Source organism: Ambystoma mexicanum, chromosome 3q, assembly GCF_040938575.1.
Source record: "Ambystoma mexicanum isolate Mex_15411 chromosome 3q, UKY_AmexF1_1, whole genome shotgun sequence".
NCBI lineage: Eukaryota > Metazoa > Chordata > Amphibia > Caudata > Ambystomatidae > Ambystoma > Ambystoma mexicanum.
Genome location: NC_090926.1, coordinates 612644457 through 612660943, shown reverse-complemented (window position 1 = coordinate 612660943; position 16487 = coordinate 612644457). Strand labels below are relative to the sequence as shown.

The 16487-nt window shown below is 48.9% G+C and overlaps 1 protein-coding gene across 4 annotated transcripts in view; it reads right to left on the bottom strand.

Annotated features, from left to right (window-relative positions):
* MAP2K4 (mitogen-activated protein kinase kinase 4) overlaps nt 1-16487 on the bottom strand; it is a 1243547-nt gene that overhangs the window by 570862 nt on the left and 656198 nt on the right. For all 4 annotated transcript variants that reach the window (XM_069654511.1, XM_069654508.1, XM_069654510.1 and 1 more), the window contains one exon: nt 13781-13900. In XM_069654511.1, coding sequence (XP_069510612.1) covers nt 13781-13900 — 120 coding nt within the window. The remainder of the gene's footprint in view (nt 1-13780; nt 13901-16487) is intronic.

Below are 16487 nucleotides of genomic sequence, written 5' to 3'. Positions count from 1 at the left end.
CATAAACCTTTTTGAGGCCACAGGTTGCACACGGGCGAAATAACGCTTTTCCAGACATAATTCTCCAGAATTTGAACTACGCCGAAGCGAAACAGACAAAACAACCTAGTTTTCACTAGTAGTAAAACACGAGGATCCCACTACTTTGAAAGACGGTTGAAATCTGAGGGAGCGCGGGGGCGGGGCCTGGATTTATATCATGACGTCCTGACGGTACGGGCACGCATGATACAAAACGAGGTGGATAGGACGCATAAGCGTCGAAAAAGTTTTCCTACGGGAAAGGGTCTATATATAATGTACCGGGGATTCCCAGCCTGACGACGGGGAATATTCAAAGCGTGTGAATCCATGAAAGATCCAATGCTGGAGAATGACTCTTCTTCCCTCTGACTTTGTGTTTGGTCTTCCTTCCAGGAAGAGGTTAACTTACTTTGCATTGGGGGTTACCAAAAGTACTTACCTGCTTCAGAATATTTGTGACCTCTTATTTTGTTCTAATAACCTTTTTCTTTGACATACTCCTAAGTATTGCTCTAAATGCAACAGTGATATATTAATGTCCACAGTGTCCTAACTATTTAAGTCACCTGAGGGTGTAGGAATTCTCTGTGTGCCATCCCAAATGGGTATTTGCTCATTTAGAGAAACTAAGAGTGTGTATTTTGGAGTGTATTTGTGTGTTAATATTATATTGTCCCTTCTGAAGAAGGCTTACTCAAACTGCCTGTTAAATAAATTGATAATTGTTTAATCAAGAAACCTTATGTGTAAGAGTTTATTTGAATGCTTGTCACTGTGAATCTATCTGTAACTCCCCTACTGCTCACATTGACCCCTCTTGAGATAAGCCTGGCTGCTCATCAAACTACCAACCTATGTAGTAAAGACTTATAGCAAAGTTTGGGTTCCTATTGGCAGGAAGTCAGGGTTGTTGCAGTGCACCCAAAGGGTACGGCATATGAAACTTGCCCAACAGTTACCATGTTCTGCATTTGGTATGCGCTAACAAGCATGAAAAAAACATGATTTTCTAACTGTCCTTTCGAGCACCCAGGGAGTCTGCACTATTTGGAAACTAGTATTCTGTTTCTTGTTCCTTGTGCCCAATATCGAATGAATAGAGAACTAGGTTTTCTTTAATTTTTGTCTCCCACAGATTACAGACAGCCATCCAGACATACAGACAGCACGTGTGTTTGGCGTCCCGAACCTGAGATACCCATCCTTCGAGGCAATTCCCAGTCCTAGTACCGCTGGAACCGTTCAGACGTCTTGAGGGCCGTGAACAAATTATATTGTACCCCTGAGAATTGAAAGATTATTGCCCTTTGGCCAATTGTTTTAGAGGAATCAGTTTGATACTTCAGGCTCACCTTGGATATTCGCTAAAAGGTGGTGGCCTGTTTAAAGGACAGACAAACCATTGAGCATCAGTGGAGACTTTCTATTTAGGGAGAGGTAGTGACTCAATTTGAGCACGCAGTAAATATATAATAGATCCTTTCTATTTTGTTAAAACACAACATGACTGTTTCCATAACACTTCTTGACGCACTTACGCGCCGGTGCTTGGCGCTTCAGTCTTCATAGTCCTTCAGGCTTGAGGATGCAGCTTCCAAAATGCCCAGGAGCAGGTACAATCGTCCACTCTTCACCATGCTCACTGCTGGAATTACTGTTTTCATAACACTTCCTGTGGCACCTAAGTAACATAGGTGTGTGGGGGAGGCTGCGGTGGAGTAAATAAAAAATAACAAAAGAAAATGTGGCAAAAGAATCACTTTCCATTTAAACTAAAACACTACTTTTAAGGAAGTAATTGCAGGCTCTGCAAAAGTCCATGACTGCAGAGCAGCTCTCACAGCCTGCTCATTGGACAGATAAAAGAGGAATAGACAGTTAAACATTAGTGTAGCAGGTTGAATACGCAGTGAGCCTAATGTAGACGGGGAGACATCTTTTGAAACAAAGTTAATATCTTTTTAAAACAAAGAGCAGTTATCTGACCTGGGCTGATCTGGAAGGCAGAAGAGTACGGATGTAAGAGTAAGTGCTTTGTAGCATTCAACAAAATAATCATCTTTCGAAAACTTTAAAAAAAAACGTTAAAAAAAAAAAAAAAAAACACACGTGTCCAACAGTTTAGGTACTTTTAAATGTTAAAACAGAGTAGCATTAAACGGGCAAGTTCAAAAGCTGGGAGGAGCGTGGGGGTGGGTGCAGGTCCTGGCCGATGTGGTGTGGGAGGACGGCTCATCTCATTGGGGTGCTCCAGGACAATGTTGGGCTAGCAGACAAAGAGTAGCGCTCTCACCCCACTGGCTCCCAGTTCCCCTCGCTGGCAGATGTCCCGAAAATTAATAGTTGCTCACCGTAGTGACTAACAAACTCTTAGTCCATAGTCCCCTTTCCTCCATACTGTATGGCGACCCTCACGAGGGACGGGAGACAGAACCTTTTTCACCAGAAAAAAATCTTCTTTCCCTTTAAATTTAGAGGCACGTAGGGGCGCGGCCCTTGTAGCATGCGCTCACCTGACTACGCCCACCGGCGTCACTCCTCAGTCCCCATTGACGCATGGACAATATTTAACATTGCCTAATGACACCAGTATTATTAGGGGAGAGGATGGGGGGACATATGGAGGAAAGGGGACTATGGACTAAGTACATAGTACTACGGTGAGCAACTATTAATTACTCTTATGTCCCATCCCCTTTCCCCCATACTGTATACAACTAAATGTAGCCCCAGGGTGGAGAGGAGCCCCTCCTTAAGAAAACAGGTTTCTTAGATCCGCCTGCCCAAATGCCGTGTCTGACCTAGAGGCGTCCAGACATTAGTGTTTACAGATGGCCGAAGGGGTGGCCCAGGTAGCTGCCCTGCTGATGACCTGCCACGGCACATGCCGTTGGAACGCAATGGCCATGGTTTTGGCTCTGACAGCATGGGCATGTAAGTTATCTGGCACTGGTTTATGCTGCCCCTCATAGGCCTCCTTGATGGCCGCATACATCCACCTTGCTATGGGAGGCCTGACCCACCGAAAGTAACAAACAAGGCGTCCGACATGCGGAAGTCCTTGGTCCTGTCCAGGTAGTATTTCAGCGCGTGTCTTACATCCAGACGGTGCAAGAACCTCCGAGAGTCCTTGTAGTCGACAAAGAAAATGGGTAAGACTATTTCCTCATTGAGATGGAAGGAGGCGGTCCCCTTGGGTAGGAACACTGTGTGCGTCCGCAGGACGGCCTGTCCCTGTGAAAAATGGTGTAGGGTTCTGATGCCACCAGAGCATGGATCTCGCTGACTCTGCGGGCTGAGGTGAGGCCCACGAGCAGAGCTGCCTTTATCGTAACCAGACTGATGCCCGCGGACGCCATAGGCTCAAAAGGTTTGTGCTCCGAGGCGCCCAACAAAACATTAAGGTCCCACACCGGATGTGGCTTCTTTATGGGTGGGTAAAACCTGTGGAGGCCCGCCAGATGTTGCTTGACCGCCGGGTTGGAGGAGGAGGAGAAGAGGCCCTCCTCTGAGTTCCTGTAAACCGCTATGGTTGCCAGATAGGTGCTGCATGTATCCACCTGCACGGCGGAGTGGGCGAGCTGTGCTGAAAAGGAGAGCACATCGTCCAAGGTGCATTTAAGAGGGTCGATCTCCCTAGATTTGGCTGAATGACAGAATCTAGACTATTTACTCTTGTATTGGCTCCTAGTAGCCTTGCTTCTAGCACACTGGATGATCTCTAGGTTAGCCTGAGAGAGGCTAAAGTGCTGCAGTGTGACCTGCTTAGGAACCACGCTGCGAGGGCTAGCTTAACCCTGCACCCCTGCTGGACCAGGAGAGGAGCTGGGCCCAGCGGTGGGTGAATGGGTGGTCTGACCGAAAGGCTGAGGAGCTCGGAGAACCAGGGTCTGGCTGGCCAATAGGGAGCTATCAAAATGATGCTGAGGTGCCGGGATTCTTTATCTTGCACACCACCTGTGTACTAGGGGTGTGGTTGGGAAGGCATATGCCGCCATGTCGTTCCATTGGATCAGGAATGCGTTGCCAAGGGAGCCAAAGCCTTGCCCCTGCCAGGAAGCAAACTGTTGGCATTTCCTGTTGTCCCGGGAGGCAAAAAGATCCCCCCCGGGGAAGCCCCCACCTGAGGAAGACCTCCTTCAGTACCAGTCGTTCAATTGCCACTCGTAATTGTCCACCCCAGTCTGCTGAGCTTGTCGGCTTCTAGGTTGGATTCCCCCGGGAGGTGGACAGCCCTGAGATAGATGTTCTCCAGAGCCCATTCCCATATGCCGACAGCTAGGTTGCACAGCGGAGGGGATCTGGAGCCCTCCTACTTGTTGACATAGTACACGCTGGTGGAGTTGTCTGTCTGGATAAGAACTGTCTTGTCCTCGATAAGAGGGGGGAAGGCCTTGAGAGTCAACCATATGGCCCTCAATTCCAGCTAATTGATGTGGGACTCCTGCCGAGTCCAGACTCCATTGATGCTGTGGTTGCCCAGGGTGGCTCCCCAGCCCTCCAGGGAAGAGTCCATATTAACTGAGACCTCAGGGGGCGGCTGCCGGAAGGGCTTGCCCTGCCTCAGGTTGAAGTCTGCTGACCACCAGCGGAGGTCAGACAGGAGAAAGGGAGGAATCTTGACTGGCTCCTATTGGGAGCCCTTGTCCTGATTCCATGAGGCTGTGAAATGCAGCTGTAATCTCCACACCCTGTGTCTTGTTGGAGCACGGCCAAAAGGACTGCTGTCATCAGCCCCAGTAGGTGTTGGTACCAGCAGGCCGAGGTCACAGGCCTGCAGAGGAAGTGAGCTGTAGCTCTCTTGATGGCCCCAATCTTGTCCTCCGACGGAAAGACTCTCAAAGAGCTTGTGTCCCAGATGAGGCCCAAGAAGGTAAGGCCCTGTGTAGGCTGCAGCTGAGACTTCTTGAGATTGACAGTGAACCCCAGGTAGTGGAGTGTGTTCATCAGTGCAGAGGCAGTATGCTGAACCGCTTCCGCAGAGGTGGCCCAGACGAGCCAGTCATCCAGGTGTGGGTTGATATGGTGGCCCTGGGCCCAGAGGAGGGCTGCCACTGCATTCATCAACCTGGTAAATACCCTGGGAGCCAGGTTGAGGCCGAAGGGTAGCACCTTGTATTGGAAATGGAAGCCCATGATCCTGAAGAACAGTAAGGCTGCCAAATCAGGACGTGCAGGTAAGCGTCCTTCAGATCCAGGGAGCACATCCAGTCTCCCCTATCCACTGCCTCCGCAATAAAGGCTGGCGTAACCATCTTGAATTTTTGCAGAGGGAGGGAGAAATTGAGGGTGGAGAGTTCCAACACAAAGCTCAGGCCAGCCTGGTTCTTCTTCTGTATGGCAAAAATCCTGGAATAAAAGCCCAAGCCACGCTGGGAGGTTGGGACTTATTACACGGCCTGGCTCTCGACGAGCGACTGGATCTCTGCCAGCAGAGTTGCTGTCCCAATCTGTGGGAGAGGAGGGGAGGAGAGGGGACAGGAAGGTACTGGTAGGCGGCACCTCGTGGAAACTACCGAGAGGATGCAGGGGTCTGGCACTAAAATTGCGCATGAAAGGCAAGCCTGCCCCCCCCCCCACCGTAGACGCATGGACCTGAAGGGGTGTTTCATGACTTTCTTCCCTCTGAGGCTGTTGCGGATAAGGGGGATTGGAAACCCCCCGCCCCCCTTTTGTTGTTTCCTCTGATGCAGACTCTGAGAACGGTCCGGTTGTCTGGGCCTCCGTTCTTGGAAGCCTCGGAATCTGCCAAACGCCCGCCCCTTTTTGGAGCGTTGCTACGACTGGGTGTAGGCCTTGGCCGTGGCCTTTGCAAGAATAGGTAAAGACTTTGCGGTTTGCGAGCTGCTGTTCTTTTTATCTAATTCCTCACCCGTGGTGGAGTGGAAGAGGTCACTGCCCTCGAAGTGACGGTTCATGCGTTCCAGGACATCGGGATTAAACTTAGTAGCCCGGCGCCAGGCCGTCCTTCTCATGTGGGCCACGGTGGACTCTATAATGTCCTGCGCTACCAGCGGGGATTCTCCTAGTCCCGCCTTGAAGCACACTTGGCTCTGTGCCAGAGGTTCTGGGAGAAAGTCTGTAATGTCCCACCAGAGACTTTGGTTAGCGGCTGCCAGCATGGCTTCTGCGTTGGCCTGCCGCAGGTGCAAGGAGGCGTTGGAGTACAGCTTCTCCCCATAAGCCTCCAAGAACTTCTCCTCCTTGCCTAGCAGCGTTGAGGGGGAAGTGGCCGAAGACGACTGAGGCTTGAAATAGAGTGACGCTGCAGCTATCACAGACAAGTGCAGTTGAAGATGCGCAGGAAGCAAGAGTGTGTCCCCTTCCATCTGCCTGTACTTGGCGTTGAAGCGCAGATTGACAGTCGGTGCCGAGTGCGGCTTGAGCCACCCCTTCTTGGCCAGGGCAACTACGTCTTTCTGCATCGGGATCTCCGTTTTGGTAGAAGGTCTTATGGTGAGGACTTCTGCTTAGACCCCCTCCTTGGGCTGCTCTACCTCGGGCCGAGGAAGGCCCAAATACTTTGCTAAACCTGCAAGGCGTTTGTGGAAGACCCTGGCTGAAGATGACTTGTCGGGGTCCTCCTCCTCATCCATGTCTGCCAGGCTTGGGGGGTCCGGAGCTGGTGGAGGAGTGCTAGGCACCGCAGGCTGCGGAGCTGAGACCGGCGCCGGTGGCTGCTGTGGAGGCTGGTGTGGGACCGCCTCTACTGTGGGAGGCAGGGAAGCCGGAATCGGAGGAGCCGGCTGGGGCAGCGGCGTCTGCGCTGGGGCCTGTGGGGTGACCTGAGGGAGCATGTCCCTGAGGACATCCTGGAGGATGGCCCCCATCTGGGGAGTTCGCATCAGCCCTATGAACCTTTCAAAGAACCTGTCTTCGGAGGCTGTAGAGGTGGCAAAGTGATATTGACGGAGTGGCCAAGGGCAGTTGGGGCCAGGGCACTGTTAGGGAGAATTCTCATTTATGGCTAATTTCCCTCACCTAGCAAGTCCCCCAGCAGCTTTGTTGGACTTCTGGTGTTTCTTTTTTTCCACTTGATAAGAGTGTAGCTTTTCCCCCACTCTTACCTATGTTTTGCCATGTGTATTTCTCTGTTTTTATGATTGTGGACTCTGAAGTACACCACTTCAGTACACCCTTCTTTTTGTGTGTCACCCAGCACCTTCAGTGGCGTGGCACAGGGTTGTCTTTAAGACTTCCCCCGACTCCATTTCTGAGGCTGACTACAGTCCCCCCGAAAAGGGTAAAGTTGCCATTAACTTTACTTAGTCAGTCAATCTACCACAGATCCAGTACACCCCATCTTACATGGAGCACTGGAAAGGGTTAATTCGTATCCCTTTTCATCTGTACCTCCTAGAGCATTGTTTCGCTCTTTTAACATTTAGTCTTGGCTGGTGGCAGTGGTATCTACCCTAACTATTCTACCGCGATTATATTAGATAAATGTGGTATTGTTCTTGGCTATTATATTAGCCTCGAACATAAATCCCGCTTGACCAAATCGTCTTTCTTTTGGCTCCGGTTGGGTTTATTCGCCATTTCTTTTTGTTAAAGTCCTTCTTGTGTTTCACTTTGCGCGGCAAACTAGGTTTGCCTTCTTTGTTCACCGTCTTTTGGCGGGCTTTTGCTCAGAAGCCCTCCACCAGGCGCCTGGGTGTCTAGGTGGGCTGAATGTGAGGGAGGGGTGTAGTGACCCCCTGAACAGGGTATCCTAGGAAACCCAAGTCGCACTTTGCCATGATTGGCTGAGGTGGTTGTCCGGGTTGGACAACCCCCCCTGCTGGGTGATTGACAGCCAGGCTGTGTGAATGGGGGTTTTGCGCATAAAAGGCAGGTCTCTTGGGCTAAAAGTCAGAGTCGTCACTGGAACTACAAGGAACCCAAGAGAAGCGGAGAGAACGAATGCTGCTGTAGCTATCCCGTCCCGGTGAAGCCCTGCTGCAGTCCTGAGCTATCTAACCTTCAATGACTAAGAAGATCCAGCCTGGAGTCTTCTTCCCTTGAGCCTGGTGGGGATAACCAGCTCATCTTCCACAGCCAGAGGATCCTCTTGCTTGGTCGAAATCGTTGCACACGGCTGTAGTGGTCCGGATAGCCATTTGAAGAGCCTCTCCTGTTTTTAAGGAACGCACCTTTTATTCATTGTCGCTGCTGCCGGCTTCATCCCTGTGTGGTGCAGTCCCCCTTCAGACGTCCTCCTTCACAACGAAGCTCCAGGAATCATGGGTACAGCTGCCAGGGCACCAGCTGCACCATTGGGATAAGGTACTGTGTTCTGCTTGAGGAAACTGGGTGAACCCCTTTTCTTCATTTCCAAGGCTTGCCCTTGTCTTCCCTCCTTATAACTTTTGCTTCCGAATATTGACAATATCGAAGTACTCTTGGCTACATTGAACCATGAACTATCTGTGTGATCTTCGGCAACAGGCCCCTGGTGTCACTTGACCATGGCTCCGGCCCTTTGACTTTTGAACTCTTGTCTCTGAGTATTTCTCATTTGTCTGCCTAATCAAAATATTGCCTGTGATTTTTGCCTCCAACTCCCTCTGGGTATCTCAGGTGCCAAGTGTGTTTTTGCCAAGGTAGCATTTCATGTCACGGATACGCGTTTATTTAGTAGACCGAACTGTCAAAAAGTGATCACAATCGTATTCACGATAACGTGTTTTGTTCATAACACCGGTTCATTCAAACACAGGGTACTTACCTTGAGACTTACTGTACAAAGTGAATTGGCTAGTTGTAGTATATTGGACATGTGGTATGCGTTTCAGTTTAATAGAAGTGTGCTTATTATTAATGGTTTAAAAATAAATGTACTTATATTTTTCTACCTGAAACCTTGAGTCAGTGTTTGCTTGAGTCACAGTAATTGTGGTCCATTTGTGTAATCTCTGCTACTGCTCATATACTCTTGAGATAAGCCTGGCTGCTCCCCCACTGCTACCACTCTGACATAGTAGTACAGGATTGTACCAAAGGAAAAACTTGTATTGCCACCTGTGGTCTTAATTGTGTGTAGTGGTCCCTAAGGGCACTGCACAGGATTCTGCCTAACACGCACACTCTGCCTGGGGTGCAGGGGAAACCTGCCCTGCCCTGTTGATGGATAAACTGTAGGCCACACACCTGGTTGACACCAGCCCCACTTTGCGACTCTTTCCGTCACCTGCTCCACCAGAGGGGGTATCGGGTGAGCAGCCATCTTGTCTGGCGCGGCACAAGACGTTTGGTGTTGGTGGAGAAAGGCCTATTCCGCACCTCAGGCCGTGACCTGGAAGGCGTATTGCCCTCGGCAGAGCTGCCGGTAGGTAGTGCTGCATGAAGGCGCCCCCTCAGACAGGATGCCGGTACTAGGGCGTTGCCCCTCAGGAGTAACCTCGGTAAAAGAACCTTGCGGTCCCTCAGACACCGGAAGGAACCGGAGACCACTCGGCCGTGAGGCCGGTAGCTGGACTAGCCTCTGTACGTGTGCTGGTACTAGGACCAGACAGGTTCCGCTCGGTCGGGTGCTTCCTTGGGAAGGAATCGCCCTTACGGGGTATGATAGAAAACAGAGGCCTTTCCTTCAGCCTCGAGTAATGTTTGACGAAGCCCTTTAGGTCCTCCGGAGGCGACTTCTGAAAGAACTCCCTCCACCTAGCTGGTCTGTTCTACAGTGCCCGTGGAGTCAATGCGTCGCACGCGGAACAACCTTGCCAGTCGTGGTCGGGGCCAAGGCAGCGTAGGCAAAGGGCATGGGGGTCTGTTGTAGGGAAAAGCCCCTCACAGGCTGTACACCTGCTGAAGCCCCCTGAAGTAGACATGCGCCGGGGAGGAGCGTGGCGTCGGAGGACCAAGTACTTATTGAAAAGAAAAAGAAAGATAGAAGAATATCCGGGGAACAGCACGTCGTATTACATGGGCGAAGCCAAACCCAGGAGCGCTGATGAATTCAGCCTGTTACATTCGACGCGGAAAAGGGGACTGGGGAGAGGCGCCGGTAGGCAGAGTCATGCAAGCGCATGCTTCCAGGGTAGTGCCCCCATGCGCCTCTAAATTTAAAGGGGAAGAAGATTTTGTCCAGTGAAAAAGGTTCCGTCTCCAGACCCTCGCAAGAGACGCCCATTCAGTATGGAGGGAAGGGGAAGGGGCGTAAGAGTAAGTTCATCTCTGGAGACCAATCTTTATCCAGCCCGTATTGCTACTAAGGTCACCTCAACGCTGTATCAGGCACTGGCGGCATTTGGAGCCCAGGAACTGACCCGACTTAAGGGCAAATGGGAGAGGAATGTAGGCTCACTGGACCCAGAGGAATGGGTGGAGACTCATGTTCCCAGGCAATGATATGATATGGCATTTATAACGCGCCTATACACAAGTGTTTCAAGGCGCGCAGAGGCAAGGGAGGGGAAACAGTGGAAGACTGACAATGATCCTACTAGGCCAGGTGTCATTCAGATCGTGCAAGTGCGAGGGTAGGGAGAAAGGGAAGAGTGCCAGGGGGAAGGGAGAGGGGAAAGTGCAGTACATGGGATAGAAGAATAAATACGATAAATAAAAGCGGCCTGATGGTGGCAAGTGCAAGGTAAGAGCAGACATAAGTGCTGGTAGGGGGACTGTAGGGATACAGAACCAGTCCCTAAGTGCAGGAGGTTTCCAGAGAGGCAGGGCAGGTGTGCAAAAAGGTGGGACCTGGCCCCAAGATCAGAAAGGGTGGCCAGGTAACCAGTGCAGATTCGGGCGGGAATTTCAGCAGGAGAGAGAGGCAGAGAAAGCAGAAGCAAAGAGGAAGGTTTTGAGGTGTTTCCGGAACCGGAGATGGTTCTCCTCAAGTTTCAGGGCAGCAGGAAGGCTGTTCCAGAGGGAGGCCCCTGCTGAAGAGAGATCGACCACCAACTCGTTGCTTGGAGAAGCGGCTAAACCTGAGGGAGTTGGAGGCAGATGAGCAAGATCCCGAGAAGGAAGGTATTTAGGAAGAGAGAGTTGAAGGTAATGCGGCCCTAGGCCCCAGAAGGCCTTGTGGATAATGCAGAGGGTGCTGAACTTAATCCTTGCAGCCACTGGGAGCCAGTGCAGAGATTTCAGTCCTGGAGAGATACGATCCCTGGGCTTGAGGCCAAGGACAAGTCTCGCAGTCCTGTTTTGGATAAATTGCAGAGGGCGGAGAGTAGAGGCAGGCAGATTTAGATAAAGGCTGTTGCAATAGTCCAGCCTAGAGAGAACCAGGGCTCTAGAGACGGTGAGCTTCTGGGGGAAGGAGAGGAGAGGAAGAATACCTCTGAGGAGGTGCAGCTAGCTGTGTGACTTCTTAGAGACGTCGGAGATGTGAGGAATGATTGTATCCAAACTATGGCCTCCTTAGAGAAATGTGCTGCTGAGTCAAGGTGGTTGCATAAGACATTGGGGTCCACCAAGTCAAATGCAGCCGAGAGGTCGAGAAGGATAAGTAAGGCTGATTTTCCCTTGTCTCGAAGCTTGTCAATCTGGGCCTTGAGATCAATTAATGCTGTGCCATATTGGGGCTGAAATCCTGATTGGCGGGCTCCGAGGAGTTGGTTGAGCTCCAAATACTTCTGTCTTTGGCGATAGGCCACCTTGTTTAAAATGTTAAGAAGAAATGGCACTGTAGTAATGGGCCAGTAGTTAGTTGGTATGGTTGGGTCTAGTGTCTGTTTTTTGAGAAGAGGGAGTACCCCAGGACTCTTTAAGGGTACTTGGCATGGTGCCCGAGGAGAATGAGGCGTTGATTAGCTTTGATATGAAAGGTGCCAATTCTCTCGCAGCATCCTTTATTAATTGGGCTGGGCATTGATCGCCTTGACAGTTCGAGGGTTTAAGGGAAAGGATGACTTTTTCCACCTCGAGAATAGAGATTTTAGAGAAGCTAAATCGGAGTGGAGGTTTATGAGTGGGCACAGGGGTATTGATGGGTGAAGTAGTAGTGGTTAGGGAGGCTTTTCTTTTCCAATCCTGTCCTGAAGGGTGGTGACCTTATTGGCTAGTGCTTGCAGAATATTTGAGCACCAAGCTTTGTCCTTCACACAGTTGTCTTGCACTGGGATTTGAAGTTTCTAGTTCTTTTAAGATTATAAATAATTCCTTCATACTTGAATTAGCTTGCGAGATTATATTATTATAAGTTTCTTACTTAGCCAAGAGTATTTCTTTCTTGTAGCGAGATGATATGTTGGCATGGTTGGTTCTGTATTCTGCAGAGGGTAATAGCCTCCATGAAACCTCACATTTTCTTTTTTCCAATCTAAAGGTTTTCAGGTGTGGGGTGAACCAGGAGTTCAGATGGGCTTTAGGCTTGCTTTGTCTCATTTTTAGAGGGGCAATGGAGTCCAGTGTTGTGGTCATAATTTTGTTGTATTCATCAACTAGCATGTTGGCATCCATAATATCGGGAAGTGAATTGAGGGTGGGTAGGATAAGAGGTAGAAGTTTATGAATCGCAATGTTCTTTTTGTTCCTTGTTAACGTGGGAGGAGCAGATAGAGTATTTTTAGTAGTAAGCATTTTGGTTGCCAGTGTGAACGATAGAAGGTGGTGGTCTGTCCATACCTGAGGGTTTATGGCAGTAATCAAGGCGTTACAATTATAGTCCGCCACCCATTGTAATGTTCTTCCTTTGTTGTGGGTGGGTAAGTTCACTCTTTGGGTGAGGCCGAATTCTGCAAGAATATTATCAACGATGGTTGCTTGTTGGTCTTTAGGATCATTAAATCCCAGATTAAGATCTCCTAACAGTAACAGTTGTGAGGTGTTTTTTAGCTTATCGGAGAGTATGCTGGAAATGTCCTCCTCAAATGAACCGATGGGTCCTGGAGGCCTGTATATGAGATGAATGGTGAGTGTTTGGGAATTAGCAATGAGTAGTTTGGCTGTGAGGAATTGGCAAGATTGGAATTGCTTAAATACTTCATCTAATCCAATACAAAATACTGCATCAGAGTATACTACCCACGGACGGCACTTGGGCAATGGGGGGGGTGGTAGAGGAGGATACTTATCTGAGGTGTGAGAGAGTGGTAGCCACTTCTTTCCATATAATATGGGAATGCAAACAAATCCAGGTTTTCTGGGGGAATTGACCCACAGGTTAACATCCCTGCTGGCGTTGCAGTGCCTTGTGAACCGAAATTGGCATCGCTGGGGATTTGGGAGGAGGTGGGGTTCACCAGGTATGAAAAGGTGTTTCTTTCTGTAACACTTAAGAATTATCGTTGCAATGTGGGGCTTGGCGGATCGCCCAAGACACAGTCGCTGGTCCGCTGAGGTGGACAGGTGTGTGTGTCTCTTTGAGAGGCGATTATATAATGCAAGGGGCTGTCCCCAGAAATTGCAGCAGGTGTGGGGGTGGAGGGAGAGGGCTGAGGCGTGGCCCCCGTATTTACTGTTTTTACCTGTTTCATGGCATGGGCTGACTTGTCAATAGTAAGATCATCTCTCTGCTGTGGCAACTTAAATTTAAATGATACACCTCAGAGAATGTTTTACCAAGCAACGGCACATGTGTGTTTGTTAAGCAATGTTCTTTAATTCAGGACAATAAAAAGTGATAGAAAAAAAAACATAGTAGCATTCACACATTTGTTTGATCCTAATGTAAACTTACCTCTACTTCACACCCATCATCCATCAAACCACCATAACAGTTAATTTGAAATAGGGACTATTTCAATATTGCTGATGAGGAACAAGTGCATGTTGGTGCTAACAATAATCGATCTTACAAAATAATGTTTAGAAAAAGAAAAAAAAATCATACCTCTCTGAAGAGTGCACCATAAAACTGAACAATATAGGGACAGTCACTACTCCTCATTACTACATCCAAGTCCATCAAGAGCTGCTTCTGTTCCTTTTCATCCACTGTTGATCTTATTCGCTACAGAAGAAAAAATGTTGTGAAAAAAAGGTAAAAGCAGCAAAACGAAAACACAGCATTGTCAGTTTTCAAGTTACTTTCATTTATGACATACTTTAAAATGGATTGAAATGAACTGAAAAGCAAAACGAAGCGTGTTGGGCTATCCCATTCATGATCCCCGCTCACATAAACTCACAAATGTTGCTGATTATTTTGAAGTTATGTTCTTAAGAAGTGCTTATGGATATCTAGTGATGCAAAATTAAAACAAATATAGGGCCTTCCCACCATGGTGGAAGATTTCTCTTTAGCCATGACTTTCTCCGCAGCATTACAGCGGCTTAAAGCACAGAAATCTGTCAGATGCCTGTATAAGATCACATTTTCAAACATTGCTGCAAGCTGGATTCCTCTTACTTGTATGTGCTATTAATAAAGATGTGTATTTCCCTCACATGGACGATGGTTGAGTCTGCCTTGACGAGACTCAAATGTGACTGCAGAATGTACGGAAATGTCAGAAGTGACTGCCTAATTCCAAGGCATAAAATAAGCAGTGCTACACAGCAATTTGATATGCGTTTGTGTAGGTTTGCTAATTAAATCGACAGTTGTGCTACACAAGTGTTATTTTAAACTACCCTGGTTAATGTTCATCCCGCATTCCTCCTACCCTCAGGATTCGCCCCCAATCACCCTCTTCTCTGCTCACTGCAGTTCAAAGGGGATAATAATATGATTTGGCATTTATAACGTGCATATATGCAAGTGTTTCAAGGCGCGATGAGGTGAGGGAGGGGGAACAGAGGGAAGACAAAGACAACGATCTTACTAGGCCAGGTGACATTGAGATGGCACAAGTGCAGGGGAGGGGGAAAGGGAAAAGTGCGTGGGAGAGGGGGCAGTGCAATACAAAGGATCAACAGTAAAACAAATAAAAGAAAATAGGTAAAAGTGTGGCCAGCTTGTGGTAAGTGCAGGGGTAGTGCAGACATAAGGTGCAAGAGCTGGTAGTGGACTGCCCCAAGTGCAGTGGTTTCCCGGGAGGCAGTGCAGGTGTGTAACTTGTGGAGGAGGGGACCTGGGCCCGAGATCAGAGGGTAGCCAGGTGACCAGTGCAGTTTCAATCTGTAGTTCAGCAGGGGAGGGGAGGAGAGAAAGCAGAAGCAAAGAGGAAGGTATGAGGTGCTTCAGAACCAGATATGGTTCTCCTCAAGTTTCAGGGAGGCAGGAAGGCTATTCCAGTGGGAGGCCCCAGTTGAATATAGAGATCTACCACCAACTCGTTGCTTGGAGAAGCGACTGACCCTGAGGGAGTTGATAGGTATTTAGGGAAAGAGAGTTGAGGGTATGGAGGCCCCAAAAGGCCTTGTGGAAAAAGCAGAGGGTTTTTAACTTAATCCTAGCCGCCACTGGGAGCCAGTGCAGAGATTTCTCGCAGTCCTGTTGTGGATGTTGCAGAGGACGGAGAGTAGAAGCAGGCAGATTTAGAAGAACAAGTTACTTCTTACCTTGTAACGTTCTTTCAATGGGATGTTCCTCCGACGTATTCCTTATCTTAGATATCTCTTTCCAGCTTTGCTGGCCTCGGAAATGTTTTCTCTAGAGGGCGCTGCGCGTCGACGTCCGCCGAGTCGATGTCCCTCGACAGCCGCCGTATCGACGTCGACGTCATCCTCCCTATAAAGGCCGTGCAGCGTCCGTTGCTCAGTTCTGTTTTGTAGCCCACAATTATTCTTTCTGGACTAGACTAATCACCCTGAAGGAGCGTAAGCTGCAACAACAAGGGAAGTAGTACTGCGGGGATGGATGGGAGGGTCGATAAGGAATACGTCGGATGAACATCCCATCGAAAGAACGTTACAAGGTAAGAAGTAACTTGTTCTTCGAAGGGATTGTGTCCTCCGACGTATTCCTTATCTTAGATAGGCTCCCATAGCAGTATTCTGTTATTGGAGGTGGGAGTACTGACTTCATGCTTCCTTTTATTGATGAATGGAGTGCAATACTGCCCTTCCAAACCTAGTCTCTTGACTGGAGGAGGAATCCAAGTTGTAAAACCGTGTAAAGGTATGGACGGACGACCATGTGGCAGACGCACATGTCTTTAACCGGCACTCCTCTTTTGAGGGCCGATGAAGCTGCGATACCTCTGGTCAAATGAGCCCTAAGATTTTGAGGGGGCTCTTTTCCTGCCAGTTTATAACATTCCAAAATGGCTAGAATGATCCATCTGGAAATGGTCTGCTTAGTTATCGGTAACCCCAGCTTGTGACCTGCGTAGCCTACAAACAGCTGGTCTGCTTGTCTTATCCTAGCCAGTCTACTGATGTAAAAACTTAAAGCCTTTCTTGGGTCCAGCCTGTGTAACCTCTCTTCCTCTTTCCCCGGATGAGGAGGAGGATAGAAAGATGGAAGGATAATCTTCTGAGTGATATGGAATTCAGAAACCACCTTTGGGAGGAAATTAGGCTTCACTTGCAGGACAACTTTGTCTTTGTGAAAGATTGTATGAGGGGGTTTACAAGAAAGAGCTTGTAACTCGCTCACCCTTCTAGCAGATGTAAGTGCTATTAATAAAACAGTTTTAAGGGTAAGAAATCTT